At 42.5% G+C, this 25,246-nt stretch overlaps 1 protein-coding gene across 5 annotated transcripts in view; it reads left to right on the plus strand.

Annotated features, from left to right (window-relative positions):
- GRIA2 (glutamate ionotropic receptor AMPA type subunit 2) overlaps nucleotides 1–25,246 on the plus strand; it is a 512,702-nt gene that overhangs the window by 235,961 nt on the left and 251,495 nt on the right. For all 5 annotated transcript variants that reach the window (XM_078676989.1, XM_078676984.1, XM_078676985.1 and 2 more), the window contains exon 4: nucleotides 12,689–12,885. In XM_078676989.1, coding sequence (XP_078533115.1) covers nucleotides 12,689–12,885 — 197 coding nt within the window. The remainder of the gene's footprint in view (nucleotides 1–12,688; nucleotides 12,886–25,246) is intronic.

The following is a 25,246-nucleotide window of genomic DNA, read 5'->3' on the forward strand; positions in this document are numbered from 1 at the left end:
AATGATCTTTCTAAAAGTAGAGCAGCGCTGCACATCACTTTGCTGTGCTTCCCTGCATCAAAATTGAAGGGTAGGAATGTACCTTATCTATGAGGTACAGCTCATTCCTGTCCTCTTACACTGTACGTGTGCACTAATGGCTGTCTATTGCCAACACAGGCACCCTTGCACAATGCAAGGGTGTTGCAGTGGAATAAGGCTGTTTTTGTGCACTAAGGGACACCTTCCTTCACAAAAACAAGTGTTATGCCACCCCTGGGGAGGCACAGGGATTTGAAGCATTCCCAGATCTACACTTTGTTGTAAATCTGGAAATGTGTCAAAAAGCATAAGCGTTGAGTGGGGAAACCCACCGCAAAGCCCATGGCATGTCTCCCTGAGGCACTGCGAGGCAATGCAGCAACCTGTGCCATGTCTACCACGCCATGAACAGCCTCACAGGATGGCTTTCCATGGCCTCGTAGATATAGGTCTGCACCGTGCGTCGCCAGAAAATCAAGAAAAGGGGCGTCACGGCGGCACAGTAGACTTGTAAATAAGCCCCTTAGTATATGTTCCACAATTTGTTTTCTCATATTTAACATAGTGGAAGAACCTGTCAGCTATATAGTATGTCCCCCAAAATGTGCTTCCTCCATTCTCTATTACTCAGGCAAAATAAGAGAACAGTTGTTTTGCTCTGTTTTTGAGCAGCTGCTTAGCTTCCATAATACGTCTCTTAATATTTAAAAAGCTTATCTGTCATTTATGAACCCACACTGCATTAAAATGAATTTGCATACTCATTTCCCCTTTAAAACATCTGTTTATGCCCTGTTCTGCTTCCCGTCAACAAGTATTATCTGTACTGAAAATTAATAAGGGTCATGTAATTGCAATTCTATATTATGAATATTTATATTTAGTTTAAAGAAACCCAAAATATTATTGCTAAATTATTTCGGGTACGATCATTTAACATAAAGTGCGTTTGACATTTTAATTAAGAACTGTTGAGCATAATTCATTGTTGTGCTGAAACGTAATGGGAATATGATGGTGTTCAAATAGAGCTATGTTCTCATAAGAGGGATTTTGTTGGCCCAGGAAGCTTATAATTTACTTCTAAAGACACAAAAGTTTTCTTTCAAATGAAGAATGTTCTAATTATAAATCTAAATAAAGACATTATTGGGTCAAGATGAATGGTATTTGCCAGTCGTTTAGCTCAAGTAGTCTTACATTAGAAAGCTATGGTACATAAGCATTTTATAACCTTAAATAAAGAAATGTTTGCGATAAAACTGAAGAGCTTTGAGCGAAACAATAAAGTTTTGATATTCATCAGAGCAGCATTTTGTTTTGGTACAACTTGACTCCTAGCATGTTATGTCCATTTTCTATCCAACACCTGTTTCAGATACCACTTTTCTAAGATTTGTCATAATTAATGTAGATTGTCCTAGTATGTTATGACGGAAAGTCTTAATTTTATTAAAGACACAGAGGCGAGTAATATGCTTTCTGATCGTGCATTTATTATAATAGCAGCCAAGATAAGCACTGAAAAACTACAGTTCCCAGAGGGCCAAAGAAACCACTGGCCAATGGGAACAAACAGAACCAATAACCAATCAATCAATCAATCAATCAGTCATTTGTTAAGCACACTACATACCCGCGAGGGTCTCAAGGCGCTGGGGGGAGGTGGGGGCTGCTACTGATCGAACAGCCAGGTCTTTAGTGTCCTCCTGAAGGTCAGCAGGTTTAGGGTCTGTCGTAGGCTCAGTGGGAGGGTGTTCCATGTATTGGCGGCGAGGTGGGAGAAGGATCTACCGCCGGTGGTTGTTCTTCGGATGCGCGGGACGGTGGCGAGTGAGAGGTTGGCAGAGCGCAGCTGGCGGTTGGGGGTGTAGAAGGAGAGCCGTCTGTTGAGGTAGGCTCAGCCGGTCTTGTGGAGGGCCTTGTGTGCATGGATGAGGAGCTTGAAGGATATGCTCTTGTTGACGGGAGCCAGTGCAGGTTTCTTAGGCGGGGGTGATGTGGCCGTGTCGTGGTACATCGAGGATCAGTCGTGCCGAGGCGTTTTGGATGTGTTGTAGTCGATTGATGAGCTTGGTCAGGGCTCCCGCGTAGAGGGCATTTCCATAGTTGAGTCTGCTGCTGACGAGGGCCTGGGTGACTGTCTTTCTTGTATCTGTCGGGATCCATCTGTAAATCTTGGCGGAGCTTGTGGAGGGTGTTGAAGCAGGAGGAGGAGACGGCGTTGACTTGCTGGGTCATTGAGAGCGTTGAGTCGAGGATGATTCCCTGGTTGCGTGCGTGGTGGGGGTCGGGGCTGCCCCCAGTGCCGTTGGCCACCAGGAGTCGTCCCACGCTGACGGGTTGGAGCCGAGGATGAGGACCTCTGTCTTGTCCGAGTTCAGCTTCGGACGGCTGATCTTCATCCTGTCGGCAGCGGCCTTCATTCCTTCACGGAGGTTGGCTTTGGCGGTGATGTGGTACTTGGTGAGGGAGAGGATCAGTTGAGTGTCGTCGGCGTAGGAGATTATGTTGAGGTTGTGCTGTCGGGCGACGTGTGCAAGCGGGGCCATGTAAATGTTAAACAGTGTTGGGCTGACGGAGGATCCTTGGGGCATGCCGCAGATGATCTCCGAGGCTTCGGAACGGAATGGGGGGAGGCGAACGCTCTGGGTTCTGCCGGAGAGGAAGGAGGTGGTCCATTCCAGAGCCTTGTCTCAGATCCCTGCGGCGTGGAGGCGAGAGCGTAGTGTGCGGTGGCAGACGGTGTCGAAGGCAGCTGAGAGGTCTAGGAGGATGAGTGCTGCAGTCTCCCCATTGACTAGCTGGGTCCTGATGTCGTCGGTGGGGGCGATGAGGGTGGTCTCGGTGCTGTGGTTGCTGCGGAACCCTGACTGGGAGGGGTCCAGTATTCTGCTCTCTTCGAGGTTTCGGGTTAGCTGTCTGTTAACGATTTTTGGATGACCTTGGCTGGGAAGGGGAGTAGAGAGATGGGTCGGAAGTTCTTGATGTCTCTTGGGCCTAACAATAGGAGAGCAGTACCAAGTATAACAGTAGTCCTGACTGCGAACTTCCCTCTTTACGTTGGTGATCAGACTAGATAACATCCATAAACAGAGGGACAATAGAATAAACAACACAAAAGGCTAATGTTCAAGCAAAGAGGTGTTCACCACAATCAAAAAGGGACATCCTTGAAGCGGTAGTGAGGGTCGAGGAATTGCTGATGGAAGAATGAACATCATGTAGAAGAACAGAAGTCTCCTGAAGACCATGGTCCCGATCAGGAAGAAGCAGGAGGCAGGGCCGGAGTCGCTGTAAGGAGGGAGAGAAAACATATATAGAATAGGTGTTGTGGTGGGATAATACTCGCCTCCGTGTCTTTAATAAAATTAAGACATTCCGTCATAACATACTAGGAAAATCTACATTTTATGGCAAGACCGGAGGCTCGTTTTATGCTTGTTTAAAGCATATTAAGAACTAAAGAAGCAGCATTAACAAACGGTTTTCAATAAAACATTTGAAAAACATTTTCATTGGATCAATCTGCTGATCTCAGAATGTCCTCCAAACAGGAACCTGCCCAAAAAGCTTCAGAAGCCATGGCTCCCTGGGGGAATGGGCCCCAAAGATAGAAACATCAATGCCAGCCAGAGGCATAACCCAGATAACCCAAAGGGCAAGGGTGGCAGAAGGAACAGGGTTATGGGGCTTGCGGAAAGAAATGAGAAGTTGGGGATGAGCGGACTTTCTGAGATCAAGGGTTCGTTGTTCATATATTTTAAGACATTGACCTACACACAATGTAGGATGGGAAAGGGAAATGGGGGTAAAAAACAGAGTTCAAATTTGTTTTTGTACGTTTGTTTCTATGAAACATCACCCCGGAGGGGGTGAAATGTTGAGAGGAAACATCCTTTGCTTTGACATCAAAAACACGTTTAACAGAAACAAAACATAACAACATCGTACGTTTAGCAGAGAGCATTTTTAGTGAAAGTTCTGTATTATCTGGCCAATCAGAAAAGAGTTTGAGAACTGAATACTTAGCCAACGGAGCATTAGAGAATTTCACTCTTAGCAGACGACAAATCAAGGGATGGGCTCCCGCTGGCTTGCCTTCAATTAGATTTAGTGATATTGCTGATCTATATAAATTGACAGTTCTGCAGGACTTACCTGTGCTGGCTTCAGAAGCCAGAAAGTTCATAATAGGATTTATAGGCGCTGAAACGGGATCAATACATTTTCCCACACACCAGCTTGACCATAAGCCCCAATTGGATTTGTAAGCCTCAGTCGTTCCTGGAGCCCAGGCCCTGCTGATGAAGAGCAAAGTTTCTTGGGAAATGAGAAGGTCAGGTTGGGAACCCCCAAGACTTTCCATGTGGACAGAACCAAGAAGTTGTCCATAAGGAGGCTGTGAGACTGACCCCAAAGGATCCAGAAGAAGATCTTTGCAGACAGGAAGAAGGACTGGAAAGTACACCACAATCTCCAACAGAGATGGGAACCAAATCTGAGACTGCCAGAAGGGGGTCACTATCACTAGAGATGCAAACTGGCGTCTGACCTGAGCAAGGACTCTGTTGATCATGACAAAAGGGGGAAAGGCGTCCAATCTTGGAGGAAAGCATCTGTTGCCAGGGCTAAAGGGTCCGGACGCCAACAGAAGAAACAAGGAAGTTGGGAATTGAGGTGAGAGGCAAAAAGATCGATATGAAATGGGCCCCATTTTCGACAGAGAGATAGAAAGATGGATGGAAGGAAGAAGCTTCCAGTCGCTGGAATCCCGCAGATAACGAGAGTGCCAATCTGCTACAGAGTTGAGATCGCCTGGGAGATACTCTGCAGTGAGAGAGATCTTGTTGAGAAGACGAAATTCCCGGAGACTCTGCCAACTCTGCGAGGGGTTTGGATTTTATGCCACCTAGACGGTTTATGTAGCTGACCACAGAAACATTGTTCATGTGAAGAAGAATATACACAGTGCACCTTGAGTTTGCAAGGCTCTTGTGTGCAAAGGGGTCTACTAGCATCTCTAAACAGTTGATGTTCAATCTGGACTCCTCGAGAGACCATGTACCTCTAGTCGATATTGGACCACAGCGGTCACCCCAACCCAACAGGCTTGCATCGGATTCTAGCACAAGATCTGGGGCTGAAGCGAAGATAGTTTGCGCATTCCACGCATCTAAATGGTCGATCCACCATTGAAGTTCCAAACAAGACTCTTGGTCCAGAGAAATGAGATCTGAATAAGCTAGGCCTTGATGCAGATGACAAATCTTTAGGCGTTGGATGGCACGATAATGAAGAGGGCCAGGAAAGATCGCTTGAATTGAGGCGGAGAGCACACCCACAATTCGAGCTAGAGATCTGAGGGAGATGAGAGAAGTCCGAAGCACGTGAGAGATTTCCGACTTTATAGCCAAGACTTTTGACTGAGGAAGGTGAAGAGAAGCCATGGAAGAATCCACGAGAAAACCTAGGAAATCGATGCACTGAGAAGGAATGAGCATGGATTTTTTGGGGTTCAAAAGGAAGCCTAGGTCTAGAATAAGAGAGCAAGCGATGTTCAAATGAGACAACAGAGTTTGTTTGTCCGAGGTCATTATCAAAATGTCGCTGAGGTAAATAATGAATCTTATCCCCTGGGACATCAGATAAGTGACCACCGGTCTCATGATCTTTGTAATGCACCATGGTGCTGATAAGAGGCCGAAGGGAAGGGAGCAAAACTGGTAAGTTACTCCTGACCACTAAAATTTAAGGAATTTGGTGTGGGAGGAATGAATTGAAATCATAAGATATGCGTCTTGTAAATGTATTCTGACCAACCAATAGTTCATCCGAAGAGCATCTCTGAGATGGAGAATTGTTTCCATTTTGAAGTGACGATAAACCACAAATTGGTTGAACCACTTCAAGTTTATAACAGGACACATTTTCTTGTTCTTTTTGCGCACGAGAAAAATGGAACTGAGGAAGCCTGAATGGTGTAGAGGAGCAACAAGGATTGCCTGTTTGTGGAGCAGGGGTTGACCCTCTATGGAAATTAGATTTGCCATGTCGGAAGAAACTATAAGAGGTGGAGGGAAAGATGTTTGGAAAGGTGGAGCGTAAAACTCTATAAGATAACCTTGGATAGAGCTTAGGACCCACGGATTCGCTGTCAGGGCTTGCTACTTTTGAACAAACAGTCTTAAACGTCCCCCCACCGGAGGAAATCTGAGAGGCTTACCTTGTTGGGAATTGTTGCGGAAGTTCTTCTGACCTCGGCCTCTAAAATCCCAACCTCTTTCGGGCTAGAATTGGGGTTTGCAGTCTTGATAATTGGAGTTGGAAGGACCTCTGGAGCCTTGATTTTGATAGGAGCGGCCGGCAAAGTGACTCCTGCCTCTGCCGGCCCATCCAAAAACCTGAGGAGAAAAAACTTTCTTGATGGACTGTTGGGCCTTATCAAGAGAAGCGAAGGTGGTGGCAAATTTGCTTAAGTCCTTGACTAAAGAATCCTCAAACAGAAGGCCGTCAGTCCTAATTCCAGGATCGAGAGTAGCCAAATTACCCAGTTTGGGGTCTAGTTTAATAAGGAGGCCTTCAGGGCATTCGTGGATGATAGCCAAGTTGGTATTTCCTAAGAGACAAAATGCTCTTTGTACCCATAAGGAGATATCCTGAGGATCCAAATCTGAGCCATCCAGACGCGCGGATTCTGCCAAATCAAAAATGCTGGCAAGGGGCCCCACAATGTCCAATAACTTGTCTTGACACGTGGACCAGGCCCTATCCACTCCCTTATGTGGTCTTTGCCAAACTTTGAAAAGAAAGTTACTAAGGGCTGATCAATAGCCGGAGCGATAGTAATGTTAGAAGGCAAAGAAGGCTTAGGGCATTCTGACTTCAACTTGGACCTGGAGGATTTGTCCAGCGGGAGGCGAAGTCTAGCAGAAATGTAATCACCCACATGGGAAGCCGGGAACCACTCCGTAGAGTTAGGATGATGAATCAAAGCAGGGTCAAACATAGGCGTGCCCTCAGAATCCAAGACAGGAGTGAAGGAAAAAGCATCCGATTTGACTTTTTTAGGAGAGGGAGGAGAAGAGACATCAAAGAGGTCAAATAAATCATCAGAGTCATTCATATCATCATTGATGTCCAAAATCTGGGAAATAACCAGTCTTTTAGGTACCTCCACGTTTTTAGATTTAACTTTACATTTGCCATCTGAAACAGAATTCCCCTCCTTAGTAGGAGGCCTCGGAGGCACCACGTCCTCAACCATGTGCGAGGAAATCTTGCTAGCCATACGTGACGCATCAGATAAATCATGCTTAGAATTGGAGGGTACTAACTTCCTTTTTCTGCTATCCCCCCAGAATGGGCCAAAGCTTTGGACATCAGTCATAGCATAGAGTTTTCCATATTTTTTGAAAAACGTTTCATGGAATTTTCCACTGCATGTTCCACAGAAGAATTTATAAAAACATTCAAATCATTTTTGAAGGGTTCACCTTCATCATTATGCATGTCAGAGGAGGGAGAGCTGTCAATCTCCATAATACAGAAAAGAGTGTGAAAATACTTGAAGGGAAAAGGCTAACTAAGCCCAAAACCAGGCACCGCCTATGGGCATCAAAGGGAAATATCAAGGCAGAGAAAACCACTCCCACCGGGCGGAGAGCAAGCGAGGAGCAGGAGGCAAAACTCCAGTGGAACGCATAGGGAAAACGGAGTCCAACAGAACAGGAAGCCAAAAACGAGGTGAGGAGAAAAGGAGACAAATGGTCGATGCGCGACGCGTAGAACAGACGCAACGCTCTTGCGGCAGGAACAGATTAATTACAGGCACCTGGAGGGGGTGAAACGGAATACAGAGCACTGAAAGTACAAGCATTAAGAGCGCGTTAAACCCCAGAATACACTAAATAGGAGTCGCCAACGGCCAACGGGAGCACGGAAGGGGTTAACTTTCCCTTTGTGTTCTCAAGTTCATTCAGAAATGTAAGGGGGCCATATTTAAAGAGGGCCGAAAGATATGCTCATTTGATTATACATTTGGCACTATTGGTGGTATCTACACTAACCCGAAAATATATTTCTCACTTTTATCTTTCTGTTGGTATGTCAATTCTTCAGTAGATCTGTCATGCACAGATAAATGGGGGGGGGGGGCAATACATGTAATTGCACTAATTAGTTTAGTGATTGCTGATGAATATGTGTGAAAATGTGTATATAGTTAGCAAAATAAGCCCTTTGTGAGCATATCATGTTTCGTACATATTTGAAAGAAGGGGGAAAAGTTAAAGGAAAATGTCAAAAAAGCAGAGGCCTGCAGTCGAACACAGCGGTGAGCGGCCTAGGGCCTTGCGAAGAGATAATTGTCCCAATACTAGAATTGAGCACAGGGCATGCAGCCATCTCCCATGGCACATGGTCGAACATGTAAACAGCAGGAGCTGCACCGAAGAGGGTTGAGAACATGACCTGGGCCTGGGAAAAACAAAGGCCCTCTGGCAAACACCCAGTAAACACCACTTATCATATGCATTTATACGATATGCAAAGCAGAATACACCACTATCTCACATCATCACCATGCTCAGTGTACCACTTTGTTGATGCCATGTGATAAATATAAATGGCCAACAAAGAAGAAAACATGATGGTGGTGTAAGATACAATAAAAGTCAAACAAAAAGGAAAGCTTAGCAGGCATGAGGTAAGGTCTGCTAAAGCATAACTAGCATTTAACTGTGTTTTTTTCCAGTGATATATGTATCCAAATGTGTTGAGTTCAGTTTTGGTTCTGTGTTCTATGTCAGCCAAACAGTCGATAAATATCATTCATCCAAACAAAGTGAACTATTGACACAAGAAGGAAGTTAGAAACGTAATACATTTGCTAGCTTTCATCAAACAAATTCACTTATTCAGGAAAAAATGAAAAGAGCTATAAAGAAATGTGTGCAACTTTTCGTTTCCCAGGGTAAATATCTTACTCCATGTAAAGTAAGATACCAGCCTTGGATTAACGTTCCATTCGCAGTCAGCGTTCATCTGTTTGTGCACACATATATATATATAAATTCACTGTCCACTACAAATATTGCTGCATCCTAAAAAAATAGTGCCAATCTCTTCAGCAATGTTTTAGTTCTTACTCGAACATCTTGTTATTACACTCATTCATGGAAAATTAAGTATAACAATTTTAAAAACTGCAGGTTTGGTGCACAGTTTGTTGTGTTTTATGCTGTCCTTTCGTCTATCATATTTCAAACATAGACACATAGGCATGAAGTCTTCAGGTAGCAATTCCACTTCTGAGAGGCTGTCATCGATATGGCAGAGTCGGCCATACCGGCTTGCAGTTATTTTTGGAGTCTAACCCTTCTGATGACATGTCAGCCTCTGTTTCGCGATGGAAGCCACACAGCACTGGGTGGAACCAATCAAGACAGATCTGTTGATCCGAAGGCCAGTAGGGCTGTGGTAGAGTTGCTGAATTGTAGATGCACCTGTGAGCCCTCCATCTCAGGACCATTTGTGTCTGATATGCAGGTAAAAGCAGCAGAAACTAATGGAAATGTCTTGTTAATCAAATAGTGAGTCAGTGTCCCTGGGCAGGCAGTACGGCTGGGATAGAGTCAGTTACATCGTGGGTCTTAGACATAGTAAATTATATGATAGGTCAGTGACTTTGTAGAAGATTTGAGATAAAGGAGGTGAAAAACTCCACTGGTGACACAGAATGAAGGCAATAGCAGGGTCAGATTTAGTAACAGGCTAGGTCGATGTCTCAAAGAGGTTAGCACATCCACCCATGGTAAGTCATCTCTGCTGCCTTTCATTACTGAATGTTGATGGGACTGGGGTGGGGTCAATAGTGTATGAGACCATACTGTGTGCAGCTATAGGGGAACTGGTTGTACAAGCTTACCCACATGCCAGGTCAACGGAGTTTGATTGATGCCTCTTGATTGTTGGCAGAGCTTGGATACTGTCTCCTTCGGTTTAAATTGGGGACTCTGAAAGCTGGATGTGCTTCGGTGGAGACACTCACATGTCAGGTCAGTTCCTCTCTAGGCCACTCACATGTCAGAGGAGTACCCCAGAGAAGGCTGTAGGTGTCAGGCTAGAATTTTTCAACCTTTTTTTTTTTATCTCTAAGAGAATGGGGAACGGCATAGGAGTTTTTCAGTCAGGATAGTAACTTAAGAAGCTGCAGTGCCAGTTCAAACCACTTTTCACTGTATTGAACACTTGCATTCATTTATATTCATAGGCTTCACTTTCTCTTTATGTCTTAACATTAATTTTGACTACTACAGTCTTTAGATCTTGGATGATTTGGTTAGTTCCCAAAAAATCCTCACCCACCGCGCTGCCTTTGATGGTTTTGTGAGCCCAAGTCCATGGAAATTCATTCACTTATGCAGAACTTGGCTGGTTTTACCAACATAATAAAACCTGTCCTAACATTTCATAGATATGGTTAAACATACCACATTGTTTGAGGCCATTGTTTCTAGCCTTTCTCACTTTGCTGTATCCTGATTGTATCGTAAGTGTGAATTTTCTCAAATGTTAGGCTCATATTTTTCTCTATTATTATTCCGTTCTCCATTGTATGCAGATGAAATGTGCTTCTTCTCATATGTCACTTGAGATTCAGTGGTTTTATATCACCGCCCTCTTTAGCTTTCTATTCCAAGCGGTCCCTTAAAGGGACGATGGTTGCTTTGTGGATTTGCTTAACCACAATTATGTGTTTATACCAATGGTTTGGGAAGCCAGATCTCAAATCCTTTATACTTTCATCTGCTCGAATATGTTGGAGATATCGAGTTGTATCATAGAGCTTGACTAAAATTGTGGGATGCTTTGTGCACTTCACTAAGGAAAACAAACCTACAAGTCAATGGCATTAAACATTGCATAACTTATGCCTCTGTCAAGCATTGATTATGACCTCATGTATGCAGTGATTAAATGCAGTGATGAAATGATATATGACATTATTGATGACTTCACTGATGACATCTCAAATGACATCATTAAAGATATCACTGAGGGCATCACTGATTATGCCATCCATGTTGAATTTGCTGTAGAGATTTTAGATTTCTTCAATGTTGTGGACGATATTTTGTGATGGACATTATATGAGTGATATTCTCTTATATAATGACTAATTTTGGATCAATTAGCTTTGTTACATTATTTTAAAAAAATGCATTGAATGGAAATGTATTGGCAAGTGTCATACTTTGTAATATACAGCCGGATCTCTTGTTGTTTAACAGTTTTATATTTATATATTGTTTATATAGGCATATGTAGTACTGTGTGTTTTAACGTAATGAGGCAGATCGATAGGTTTTTATGCCATAGGTGTGCCTGTATGATAAGCTAGATGTACTCTGTGCTAGAGGTTGATAAGGTGTATTTTTATACATCGGTTTAAGCTTGTATATCGAGTAAATGTACTTGTTTGCTTGTGTTTAATGAGGATATATGATCGTTTGACACTGGTGGATTGGCCATATCACATTGTTGTGTCTGTGTATGATAGCACATATATTGTAGTAGCAAGATGAGTGTTTCACTTGTTACAGAAGTTCTGTGGTACAATATGGTGGTTGTTCCATTTAAAGAAGGTGATTGTGTGACAATGCTAAATGCTCTGTGTCACAATAATGCATTAGTTTTAATAGAAAGTTGTTTTTAAATGTTTGTAGATGCATTAACATGATGCAGAGTTATATTTCTGGAGTGGAGGTTATACTTTTGTTACGTGGTGAATTTATATTGACATTTTATATGTAGAGCTATTAATGGTTTAATAACTCTATAACAAATAAGCAATTAATTTGTGCATTACTTTAGTTAACACATGCATTAACTATAAAAGCGAAAACAGAGCTGCACCACATAAGAAGGAAAGAGGTGATACGTTATAATAAGTTATTTCACAATTAGAGAGTAAGAAATTCGGTCACAATCCAGTTGCTTTTCTTCCTTTATTGTTGCATCAATGGAAATTCATAAAAACATCAGCCAAAGCTTACAGCACCTGGTATTCCCAGGCAGTCTCCCATCCAGATACTAACCATTTCCGACCCTGGTTAACTTCTGAAATCAGATGAGATCAGGTGCTTTCCGGGTGGTTTTAGCCATAGGGCCACTGCCCATTCCCTGGTGTTTCATGTTAACATACATTAGAGTATATAGATACTGAATTTCTCAATAAGACAGAAAGAGAAGAGTGGTACAGTTGGATTATGTAATTAGTGATGTCATTTGAGATGTCATCAGAGATTACACCTTATGATGTTATGTAACATTTAATCGGTGATTTCATATTTGAGGTCATAAGCAGTGCACGATGAGGGTGATTAGTTTACCTAACCATAACTGGCAAATGTCAGTGCCTTCTATGCATTCTTTCACACCACGACTGTAGGGTCACTGTACTTTTTTCAATTTATATGTCTTCTTACCATAACTTTACATTAACTGTACTTTTTCAGTGATTTTCAGAGTTATTTTTAAATGTACATTATACTATTTAATGAGTTCCAACCATAACGTCATTTAAAATGTTTTTAAGTGAATTGATAGAGATGCTTGCGTTGCCTTGGTCATGAGCTTCATGAATCATATATTTACTTTCCAGGATTATCAACCCTGCAAGCTGTGCTGGATTCTGCAGCAGAGAAAAAGTGGCTGGTGACAGCAATCAATGTAGGGAACATTAATAATGACAGGAAAGATGAAACATACCGATCACTGTTCCAAGACTTAGAGATCAAAAAGGAAAGGAGAGTGATCCTGGACTGTGAGAGGGACAAAGTGAATGACATTGTGGATCAGGTACGGCACACCTCTTTTTTCAGTTTGTGAATGCACATGTGTGATGTGTGTGTATGGTTAGATGTAGTGATATATAGTTGACTATCATATGTAATATAAGGCAGATTATTCTCCTTTCAATATAAGAAAATCTTGTTGTGAAGGTTTGATTGAAAGCTATGAAGCCACCTATTTGAATGTATGACCCAGCTCACAAACCTTATTATCCCTTGTACACAATTCCTGTTGTTAATTGTGCACCCCATACATACTGATACCACTGGATGCATTTTTAAATCCTCTCTTTCAGCTCTGTGTGAATTTGATATGTATGCTGTTTGCCAACAGGCTGGTCTAACCTGGTACACATTATGCTGGCAAAAGCCCCTGCAGTGCATTATTTTGCAAAACAGTTATAATCACGATTTGGCCATGTATGAGCGTTTGTACATGAATCAAGACTTGCAGGGCAGTTGGAAAGAGGACATCGTTTGTAATGACTTCAAGGTTTCACCCATAGACGTACTCTTAAAAGTACATATTTTCCACATCTTTTACAGATATTGAATAGTTTCTCCTCAGAGAAATGATTTCTCGTTTGAAGAAACTCCTTCCCCAACACCTTCAGTGAATACTATGGTGTCTCATCAATTTTCTGAAAGGGCCCCTTCAGGTGCCTTTAACAAGCTGAGACACACTTTGACACACTTAAATGTTTGTAGATGGCCATACAAATTCACAGGGTCACCCAATGCCTATATTCTCAGTCCTCTTCTTCCATGTGAAAAACCTCACCATGCTGGCAGATTTTTAGATTTTGTAAGAGTAATGTATGAGATTAAAATCCAAAGAATGCGTGATTCTGTGTATTAGAATGGTGAATTTGTACATAAAAGTTGCTTTTCTTGTCGCCCTAAGTAGACTTTCGTTGAGCAAAAATTGATTTAGGACCATGAGCTTCCAGCTCATAGATAACCTGAATGTTAGAGCATGTGGAAAGAAGTGTGTTTTGGCAGTGCACTTGATCATGAGCAACGATATGAACATATAAACAAAACAGTATGCTCGTCTTTTTTTCGGCGCGCATACATGGGCAATCCAGTGATTAAATGAAATTGATGTAGGTTACATTCATATATTTTTTGCTGCAATGCATTTAAGTTCAAATATATATTTTTCATGCCGTGTGACCTTCAATGCAGAACATGTGAGGAGAGAAAGGATGCAAATACCACATCCTATAGACTAATACTTTTCACCTGTGTAAAGTTGGTGCAGGATAGACAGTTGACTTTGAACCATTCCAAGGAGCAAAAGTAATATAGTGGCAGCTGGCATGGAAAGGGGTGGTAGGGCGGGGGTGATGACAATTTGTTTTTTTTAAAAACACTTACCTTCTGCCGGTTGCAGGCTCTCCTCGGTTCGGTCCCTCCCCACACTGCCTTCTCCTCAGCTTCGGCAGAAGCAGGAAGCAGGAAGCAGGAAGCACAAGGACACTCTCCACAAAGCCAGTCACAATGCTGCAATGCTGGGAATGGGAGCCTGGGCATGTTCCTCTCCAAGCTGTGTAATGCAGCATGGTGGCCCCAGGGCCAGCCAAACAGTCGTGCACACTTAGGCAGTGCAAACTACTCCTCCCCCTGTGACCCCAGCCCCACCCTAACCTACCCAGTATAGAAAAATAAAATGATTATAACAGGGTTATTACCATTTTATTTTTCCTTTCTCCTGCTCAGAGAGCAGTGGGGTGACATGCCTCCATATTCACCCCTGAAGTAATATGTAAATACACTTTATCATTTACAACAATCTTTACAACTAACAAATTGACATTCTCGTTTATAGTAGCAAAGAAGTGATGCCTCAGTACAATGCATTCAATGTGTGCAGAAAGGGAAGGTGGCTGAGAGGCCTGTCATGGTGGCCATTCTCAAACCAGAACACGACCAGTTGAAATTGCAGTGCGGATCATCAGTCTAAATTTACAAATATTTCCAGGATTTTAGTCATTTAATAATGGTGGTGAGCAACATTTCGAAACTATTGCCTTGACCCACAGAAAAGCCAAAGCTATTCATAGATGAATCACTGCTTGTTTTCTAGAGAGAGAGCTTTTGGAATGAACAATAAGCGTTTGAGTAGAGAACACAGGGCCAGAGATCTGATCCTCATAAAATCTGAGCTACGACCCGTTTTGTTGTCTACCCAAATGGGTTTGGCACAGAGAGTATTTTGTATTTGTACTGTAAGCCTAGGGTTGTATCAAAGCTGAGGGCCAGATGTATGACCATTGTTTTACGGTCGTAAATGGGAAATCTGCCTGTTTGTGTCTGCAAAATGAGTCTGACCCATGTACAAACTGACTCGCATAATAGGTTTTGTGACCTTAGGAAGGGGTGTGCTAAGGGTGTCCCTGGCTAAAAGTGAGTCCCAATGGTATGTACCATTGTTTTGCACTCACAGTTTACCACCTCCTTCAAGTTGGTGGTAAGTCACTCGCAAACAGATAAGGGTCCCTGGCATTCAAAATATTTTTTAAGAGCAGGCAGTGGTCCCATTTTTCTTGAAGGAAAATGAATGGATTTAAAACAAAGATGCTTTATTTAAAAAGCAGTCACAGACATGGTGATCTGCTGACCCCAACAGGCCACCATCCCTGGGAGTGCTAGCCATTCCTAATGGGGTCGCACATTCCACCAGTCTCATAAATATTAACGAGACAGGCAATTTCCGACCCCATTAGGAATCACAAACAGTGTCTGAGACACTGTTGTATATTCCTATTCACAAATTGCAAGTTACAAAATCACGCAGTTTGGCAGGGTGGTACATCTGGACCTGAGTGTACAATCATTTAAAACTTTTACAAATATTCTATAAGGGATACAAATTAATGACAAGATGTTGATGCTACAGCTGTGATAATCAAAACTAAAACAAGGCAATTACATTGCCGAACAATGATTACATTGTCTTATCAGGGTAGTGGAAATTGAATTCTACTTTAGCATCTTCAAACACCTCCCAAAGTATCGAAGAGTCTTTGTACAAGCTGTTTTCTTAGTAACTGGCTAGGAGTGGCCCGGAGAGCAGACAGATTCTGAAAATAGATGAGGATTTCAGTGACTAACTCTAAAAACATGAACATATTTTTTAATGTGTCATCATATGGTATAGTTCATTCTTCTCATTCCATGTAAACAATCTTTCTCTAAATAGGGGACCCATATACAAAGCCTTTGTACACTCACAAGGCCAGTAGTGCACAAAAAAGCAGACTCTCATATCAAGGTACATTGTGATTCGCAAATGTATTTGTGAATCACAATATTTGCATTGTAACTTCATGTGATTTGCAAGGAAAAGGTGCATTAAAAAAGGCATCCCCCTTTTCTTACGAATCACAAAAATTAGGATTAATATTTTGACACCACCATTAGAGTTGCAAAGCGTTAATTAAATACGAAGGATTTAATTTCCTCCATTCCTTAGGTCTTCATAGAGGGCCAAATATGGCAATGTTTTTGTGTCTATCTAAAACATAGTGGAACTGACACCTGGAGGACAGTGGAAAATGGACAGTTTTACTGGATGAGATTATCTGGAAATTGGTAGTGGGATCAAGAGGTTTGGCAGTATCTTTGAAATAACAATGAATATTTAAATTTGTATGTCCTGTGTCATGGATGGCAAAAAAAGGGTTGATGTAGCACCTATTGGAAACTTCTTAGATTGAAGTCAAATCTAAGAAGGCGACGCGTTCTGGGGAGATGGAACAGGTGACAGAATACCTTACTTTGTTCAGAGTTAAGGAAAGTCCCAAACTTTCCTGGAAAGGCTTCTGTCCCATAGCTGAGTGTTGGGATGTACTTTGCTTTTATTTCTTATAAGCAGTGGCAGGAATTTTGAGCTTTGTAGTTTGTGATGTTTTAATTGAAATGCTGAAATCAAGGAGACAATTCTTGGCACAGTGAGTTAAGATGAAGTTAGTATGACAGCTGATCTTGTAGCCAGATGCCAAGATATTTATATGACGAGCTTCGAAGAATAGATTGCCCATCCAACGACCAACTCCTGTTCTTGTTGATCATCCTACCAAACACCACAACTTGAGTTTTTGTGAGGTTGATGGTAATTTAATCTTTGATGCAGTAGAGATTAAGATAAGTAATCTTTGTAGCCCAATCTCAATCAGATTCATCAGGATTCAGGACTAGGTTGTCAGTATATTGGTGTGAGGACACTCTTCAAGAACCCAAGCTTAGAGGGTGGGAATTGGCTGTATCTAGGTGTATGCTTAGGTCCGCCAGGAAGAGATTAGAAAGAATTGCCGGTAGGACACAAGCCTCTCCTTACTGGAATTTTACCAATCAAACCGTTATTCTGACCAAACTTGACCTGAGCCCAGTTATTAGATTACAGGAGCTGGATCACATGTAAAAGGTTTGTAGGAATATTCCAATAGATTAGCTTCTTCCATAATAGATTTGGGTTAATGTCATCAAAGGCTTTGGAGAAATCCACAAGGCTGTTGTATAAGATTTGTTTTTTTACAAAAGCATTTCTCCACGATCATATTAAGGGCAACCATTTTGTTTGTAGTGCGGGATTTTGGTCTCAAACCTGTTTGATTAAATGGAATTAGGTTTTCCTTTTCAGCCCATTCTTCCAGTTCAGCCAGTATAAGGCCTGCAAAGACTTTGGAGCCTGTGTCCATAAGAGCAATCGTGCTGTACCTATCAAGGGAGGCATAGCCCCCTCTCTTGTATATTGGCATGGTTCTGAGATTGTTACTCCTGCAACAGAAATTATAAAAGGTATGGAAGTGGGTGCACCAAAACTCGGTCTTCTTTAAATATGGACCCAGGGAAGCCATTCGAGCTGTGGGGACCATTCCCACTGCTTTTCCCCTTGAGAGAAAGGTGTACTAGATTGATTTTTGGTATGTATAGGGTACATTCACATCTTGCGTGTCATGTAGGGAGCTTATATGAGTGATCCATCCTTCTTGTGCTACATTGTTGCCTGCTGAGCCCGGAGAGTATCTGTCTAGACAATTAATTAGGTACCAGAGATATTTTTAGTTGTTTTTACTGGCTGACATTATGTTGATCCAGTACTGGTCAGCTTGTGCTCTTTTGGGTTCCCAGACTGCTTTTTAAAGCATTTTGTAGTTCTCAAAGTTTTATTTGTGCCTGGGGATCAAGATGAAGATTGATGGATCTAATTTCCTTGTCCCTTCACTGTTGTTTAGGAGTGCTTGAGTGCCAGATTTGTTTCTTTGCTCTTAACAAGAGTAGGGGTCGGTGTTTGATGTTATGAAGGTGGCTTTGAGTTCTTCTTGCATCTTGCACCATGTAGTGATTGGGGATTGCGAATCCCAATTGTTGATACACTAGACCGTTTCCAGGCCCCATAATGGGTTGATGAAAGTTTATTCCTTCTGAGTCTTTCCAGTGGGTGCCAGGATTTTTTCTGCCGATCGATTTGTATACCTGTACCCTCACATTATAACTTGTGTTCCTGATAGACTGTGAAGAGTGGTAACTCTCGCACCTTGTGGTTGTATTATGTGACAGGATCTTGTGAAATAATTGAAAGTATACAAATGTGTATTCTAGCACAGACTTTTTTTAATGAGATTTTCTTTTCACGCTCATTGGGGTGTCTCCTGGGGAGTGACCATTTAGCGCCCAGAGACCGAGGGCCTCCAAGGTTCAGAGTAGTTCATGGTCTGGTACATTGACCAAACTAAACTTGGAGATTTTGATTGGATTGGAATTGTTCTTTTTTCGTTGCCACTCCTTCCCGAATGGTTGGCCAGATTCAAATTAAAATTGCTGATGACTATACGTGGGATTCCAGTTTTAGTTATAAAGCAATATTTTTCTACAACCTGATTGTTAAAGTCCTTACATTCTTTCCTCGTGGTGTTCCAGAAATATTTGTATTAGAAACTGGGTTTCTGGTAAGCCCCAATTTAGTTGTTTTTACAATACCAAGGCTTAAAGGTACACATCCCACCTTTACTAACACAGCACACTGCCCTATGGGCTACCTAGGGGGGATGAATGACGTTACAACGCATGCTTTTACCATGCATGAAGTTACAACACAGTTTTTACAACGCAAACCTTTACAATGCATAGGCTTTGGGGTGCTGGATAGTGAATAGTTTAATTTACTATTCCAACTCCAGTCCCCGTGGACACTAGGGAAGGTGTTGGATAGTAAATTAAATCTATTCCCTATCCTAGAGCGCCCCCCAGCGCAATGCGTTGTAATGGTTTTTGTTGTAAAACCTGCGTTGTAATAGCACTGCGTTGTAAAAGCTTCGTTGTAAAGGATGTTTCCCTCTAGGGGCTACCTTAGTGGTGACTTATATGGAATAAAAGGGGTGTGTAAGGCTTCAAAAGGGGATTTAAATGCCAAGTCAACATGGAAGTGTAAATTGCACACACAGGCTCTACAGTGGCAGGCTTGAGGCAGAATTTCAAGGGCTACTTAAGTGGGTGGCACAATCAGTGCTGCAGGCCCATTATTAGCATTTCACTTACAAGCCATGGGCACATTTAGTGCACTTTACTAGGGAATTATGGGTACATTAAATATGCCAATGTTGGCTGAGCCAATGTTACCACAGTTAAGGGAGAGAGCACATCCACTTTAGCACTGGTTAGCAGTGCTAAAATGCATAGAGTCCTAAAGCCAACATAAATAAGGTCAGCAAAAAAGGGAGGAGGAAGGCAAAATGTTTGCAGCTAACCCTGCAGAAAGGGTAATTTCCAACAATTTAATATGTGGAATACACCTGAAAGGTAGTTGCAATATGCTTTTTGGCATTTCCATGGACTACGTACTTGCATTGCAGTTCAACTTGTTTTGTATATCAGGGAACCAGTCAAAAAACATGATTATTCAAGCAGGGACTTTTCTTGTTATAATGGTCAGGAACATCAGAATAATCATCGACAGCAAACTGGAGATAACCACACAAGTCAACTCATCACTTCATCTTGCTTTCACACACTGAAGACTCTGGAGACAATCTTCAAATGACTCCCAAGCAATACTTAGAAAACTGTCATTCATACCCTAGTGACCAACAAGTTGGATTATTGGAACACCCACTATGCTGGGATCACCAAGCAACTCACTAGAAGACTACATACCATCCAGAAATTGGCAGCCAGATTTAGCCTTAACCTCTGCACAGAACTCACATCACACCACACCTCAAGGATCTCCACTGGTGCCTGATACATAAATGAGCTCATTTCAAGATCCTCACACACACATTCAAAGCACTACACAACTTATGCTCCACATACCCCAGCAGTCATATCTCCTTCCACCAACCACCCAAACACATATAATCCATAGAACTCCTACTTGCACACATCCCACGCATATACAGAACCAGATCAGGAGGATGGGTGTTCTCTTACATTGCTACTAAAGCATGGAATGGCCTCCCACTCCACATCAGAGTCCCCTCCTCTCTTCTTCAATTCCACTAGAAGCCAAAGGACTGGCTTTTCAATTAACCAACCTATCATAGGTAGAGCTAAGCACACACACCTGCTCAGTGCTCAGTGCGAGGATACCCCCATGGGTGATAATGTACTTTACAAATACACTTAGCATAACAACAACTACGTTCCTGGGTAAAACCCAAATGGTCATTCTGCCAGGGTAGCCAAAACAACTCTCCACACCCAGGCCTTTGTCTTTGTTCTGGGAGCAGTTTTCACACCATATTCAGGGCTAAGCACTCAAAGGGCCACAGCTGGGAGTTAATTAACCTCCTGAGGCTTTAGGCAGGCAACAGGTAACTTTCTAAAAGTTACTTTTCCATAATATTTATTAAAATCTGTAAGAAATCAGGACCTGTTTGCAGAGTCCGCCCACTTTTTGCCTACATTTTGACTACTAGGTGCTGGTTTGCTGACTGATTGTGTCCTGGGCTCTGCTAACTTGATCCATGGCCTGTGCTCTGATTAAAAGTGCATGGCTAGGTATAATTATAATTGGCAATGAAAGACCCCTATAAGTACCTAATATATAATAAGGCAAGGGGGATTCAAACTACCTATAATTCCCTAGTATATATTAGGGAAGGGAGGTTTAGAGGCCCAGTAGTTTTCCACTATTACATTGCCTGCTGTCATTTTAAAAGCCAGCCTTGCCTTGCAGACTGCTTTTAAATTGTAATTATACACAAATTCGACTTTGGAATTAAAGGTACTTCCCAAATAGTAATCTACCTCATTTTTATATATGTCACCCCTATGGTGTCCCTTAGCTACCCCAGTGCTAGGGAGCCATGTAACTATAAGCAGGGACATTATAAAAGATGTTTTGTAAGCCCTGGTGAGGGGCATACTGCCAATTCCATTTTCTCCCATTGTAGTGAATGGCACCATAGGCTAACATTCAGATATTGTATTTAAGTATAAATATTGACAGGAGCCACCTAAAATATACTTCAAGGTATCTAATTAATAGTTAAGATAAATCCGACAACTTGCCACTGTTAGATTTGCAATGACTATTGCAGAAAATAAGTTATTAAACTTTATTTTCTGTGAGCCAAAATTCAGAATTTTCAGCTGTCCTCTCCTAAATTAGGCCAGTCTTTTCCAGTCTGAGCCAGAACTGCTTGATGCAGTGTGAAGTGTCCTGTCAGGGTAGACAATGGTTTTCCTGAGGGTGGAGAACTTTATCTGCAGAAACCAAACGTCAGGAAGAGGGTGGAGGAGCCAATCTAGTCTTCAAAGGGAGAATGACAGATTGGGATCAGCACAGAATGACCTCTACCAGACCCTGCACCCCCAGAGGAGCTTCAGTAATTAGATTAGGCAGAGGGCTGGAAGGGGTGTGTTAGTAAAACTTAGCCACACCAGTGGGTTGTGCTTAGCCAGATAACCACAAAGGAGAGACCTTCTCCACGTTGGATTTTGAGCAAATGGTGCTTTCTGGGACAAACATATGCCACACTTTGAGAAAGTGGTCATACACTTGGCTGACACCCTTCATCCCATTGGTCAGAGGTGCCCCCTGTGTGATGCCCAGAAACTGTGAATAAATATGGGGGAGCTGCATAGATTCTCAGATCTGCTGCCTGAAACTACATGGAGAAGAAGGACTGCACTGCTGGAATCTGGATCTGCACTCAAATGAATGCACTCTGAAAAACTGCACCAGTTACACAATCTGGTGCTACAGCCCTAAGGACTTAGCCTTGCTTCAAGAATAATTAAGGAGTGCATTCCCTGCAAGCTACAGGTTAATAGAGCCCACCTGCATCATCTCCACCAGAGTCCCCATCTTGGAGTGTGTCTAGTGGACTTTTAAGGATTTGGCCAGGTGCATTTTGAGAATTGTAGTCCCAGCATCCTAAGGACCATCTCAGAGATTCTAGACCCCTGGTTGGTGTTGTGGACACTTTGAACCCTAAAGGAGGAACTTCAGGAAAGAAGTTCCAGAAGTTTAAAGCAACTTTTGTAAAAAGTTCCATAAGGTGATCTGGGGCAGTATTATAGAATACAGCGTACTCCCCTTGTTAGCGCTGAGTAGACTTTTCAAAAGGTGCGCTCGGCACTAACAAGGAGAGTGCGCTATATTATTTAGAATACACTGCCCTCATTCATGTGAAATACGGAGCGACTGTGTAGCAGCGGCTCTGTGTTTCACTGTGCAGGTGGCAGCTCTTCTTTAAAAGGGGATTTGAGATTCCCTGACAGGTGGGTGTAGTGAGTGACTGCACCCATCTGAAAGGGGTTCACTCCCTTCTTGAGGGCTGCCATCAGACGGCGCACTGACAGTGCAGCACCTTTGAGGTGGCGCACTCTCAGTGCGATTCCTGACAGCTTCTTTGCCTCTGCGCCCGCGACTATAATGCGGCCTAGGCCCAGAGGGATTCCCTCATTTGCTTGAGGGCCATGCCCCCATGTAAATTAAGATATTAGGTATTAGTGATAGCGCTGGCACTATGGCCCCGATTTAGATGTTTGTTGGACCGACATTCTTGTGGTTTCAGAACCAACTGACCTTGAGTCTGCAGTCCAAAACCGCAATTACGATGCAACCGCGCATGGTGCGGTCACCGACTCCCATTTCCCTATGGGAGCTTGTGCAGCAGCTGGAGAACGGCCGCAGCACAAGCTCCCATAGAGAAATGGAGGTCACTGTAAATCCCTGCACTGTGTGGCAGGCACCTCATGGTGCCTGCCATACGGTGCAGGGATTTACAAGGGGGCACAATCGATGACCGCTCGGCCCATAACCAGAGGCTGTGGAAGAAGAGGGGCCCTGAGAAGGGCCACCAAAGGTGCTTTCTGATAGGATTTCCATGTCGGAAAGCCCAACATGAAAAGCATGTAGGAAACCAACATCATAATCTCGATGGCGTAAACGCGTCCATAATGGATTATGCTCTTCTTCCGATTGTCAGACGGGCTGCTTGAGCTTGTCGGAAGCCAGTCAGATTTACCAGGCGGTTTCAAATCTGACAACCATCATTGTAATACGCCGGTCAGATTTGAAACCTTGGATGTCGGTTTTAGGCTTTCCAACCAACATCCAAATTAGGGCCTTTATGTGCGCCAGTGCTATCTGTAATACAGAAATGGCTGCACAAGCATATGCAGCCATTTCTGTAATACTAAAGCGTCCTGGGGGTGCAAAAAGTGGGCACACATGCCCATTGTACCCTCAGGGCACTTTGAATAATGCAGCCCAGGTGCATTGCGTGAGTTGTTATTGTCCCAGATCCAAAGACGCAAACCAGAGCATCTAAACCCTTGGCTGGTACTGTGGGCCACTTTCGTGCATCAATAAACACTTCTGGAAGTAAGTGTAAAGCACTCTTGACTTTGTCCTTGCCCAACACAACCTTTTTTAACCCTTGAGTGGTATTTGCTTCTATGTGCTAGTTTTGCTTTTATTCTTTAAAAATTCATATCTCTGGTTCCCTACATTGGGTTTTTGTTGTTTTGGTGTCTATTTGTTATTAAAATTATAATCTATTTTTATAAATTGGAGTTGGATTTTTGTTTTGTGTTGTGTTTTACTTATTTAATGTATTGATGTTTTTAAAATCTTCACACACCTGTCTCCTAAGTCACACCTGCCTGTTCGTTGCCTGCTACCCAGGGTTGAGCAAGGGATTCATTTATTGAGACCTTTACTGAACCTTTTATTATGTTTGTGGCCTTATTACTAGTGGCATGTCACTACTTATCACTACTAATAATCCACTTTCTGACAAAACCCGACTTCATCATAGAGCTGGACTTTTAAATATTAAAAAGGGATATTGAATTATATTTCTACCTGCTCCCTAAAAACTAGAAATAGCAAAACCAATATGTAATGCCCCAGAGTTTCTTTATGGGCCAGCAAGACTTCTAACAGTTAACAGTACATTTCCACATGTCCTTTTTTTAAATACCAAGACCCATTTAGTGTAACAAATAATTGTTTAAAAGGAAGTTTATTTGGACTGGTCAAATTGTAGTTTTCACACTGCTGCAGTCAGACTACAGTGGCTCGCCTCAAAACATGTTTACTGTAGTGGATCACGCAATAGATGCTGTACACCAGTGGCATGTAATGTCCAGGCCCTGAGTACAGTTTGTACCACATACTAGGGACTTACAGGCAAATTAAGTATGACAGTTAGGACTATGCCAATTCAATCATGTTTTATAGGTGGAGTACTGGCACCTTACTAATCGTAGCAGGGGGAAGTGAACAGAGTTCTAAAGCCAGCAAAAACAGAGAAGGTAGAAATCAGGGGGTACACCACACAAAAGATGGTCATTTTCCACAGAGATCATGCTGGCATTGTAACATGGACCTTCAGGAAATAAACATATATCTACCGCCTTTTCTTGGTTCTGCCCTATCTGCTAACACAGTTTTAGATAATGGAATGTACAGGATCTTACAAGTATAAAGCCCAACATGCAAAGCGATGTCTAAAATGCCTGGTTTGGGGGAAGGCAACCCTCATTTCACTGAGCCCCCAACATGGCCTATTTCTATCCCCTTCTTATTGTTTCATGGTTAAAACGCAAAAAGCTCTAACTTGTGAGACACAATTTCTTCTACTTTCCAAATCACAAGAATTTTACATCAGCTACCATGCAAAGAAGACAGGAACTTCAAATACTCCAACATTTATCAGACTTAAATGAGTTACATTGGCCCATATTTTAGACAGGGATCTTTTCCCTGGGCTGTTCCATTGTGAATGTTTGATTGGGTGCACCAGACCTAGAATGGATCAATGTGCCCTATCACAACGAATTTGCATGAACTCGCACCTGCTATAGGGGCAGCAAATTACTTTAGTAGACCAGGTGTTAGAAACAGC

This window comes from Lissotriton helveticus, chromosome 2_1, assembly GCF_964261635.1.
Source record: "Lissotriton helveticus chromosome 2_1, aLisHel1.1, whole genome shotgun sequence".
In the NCBI taxonomy this organism is placed as follows: Eukaryota; Metazoa; Chordata; class Amphibia; order Caudata; family Salamandridae; genus Lissotriton; species Lissotriton helveticus.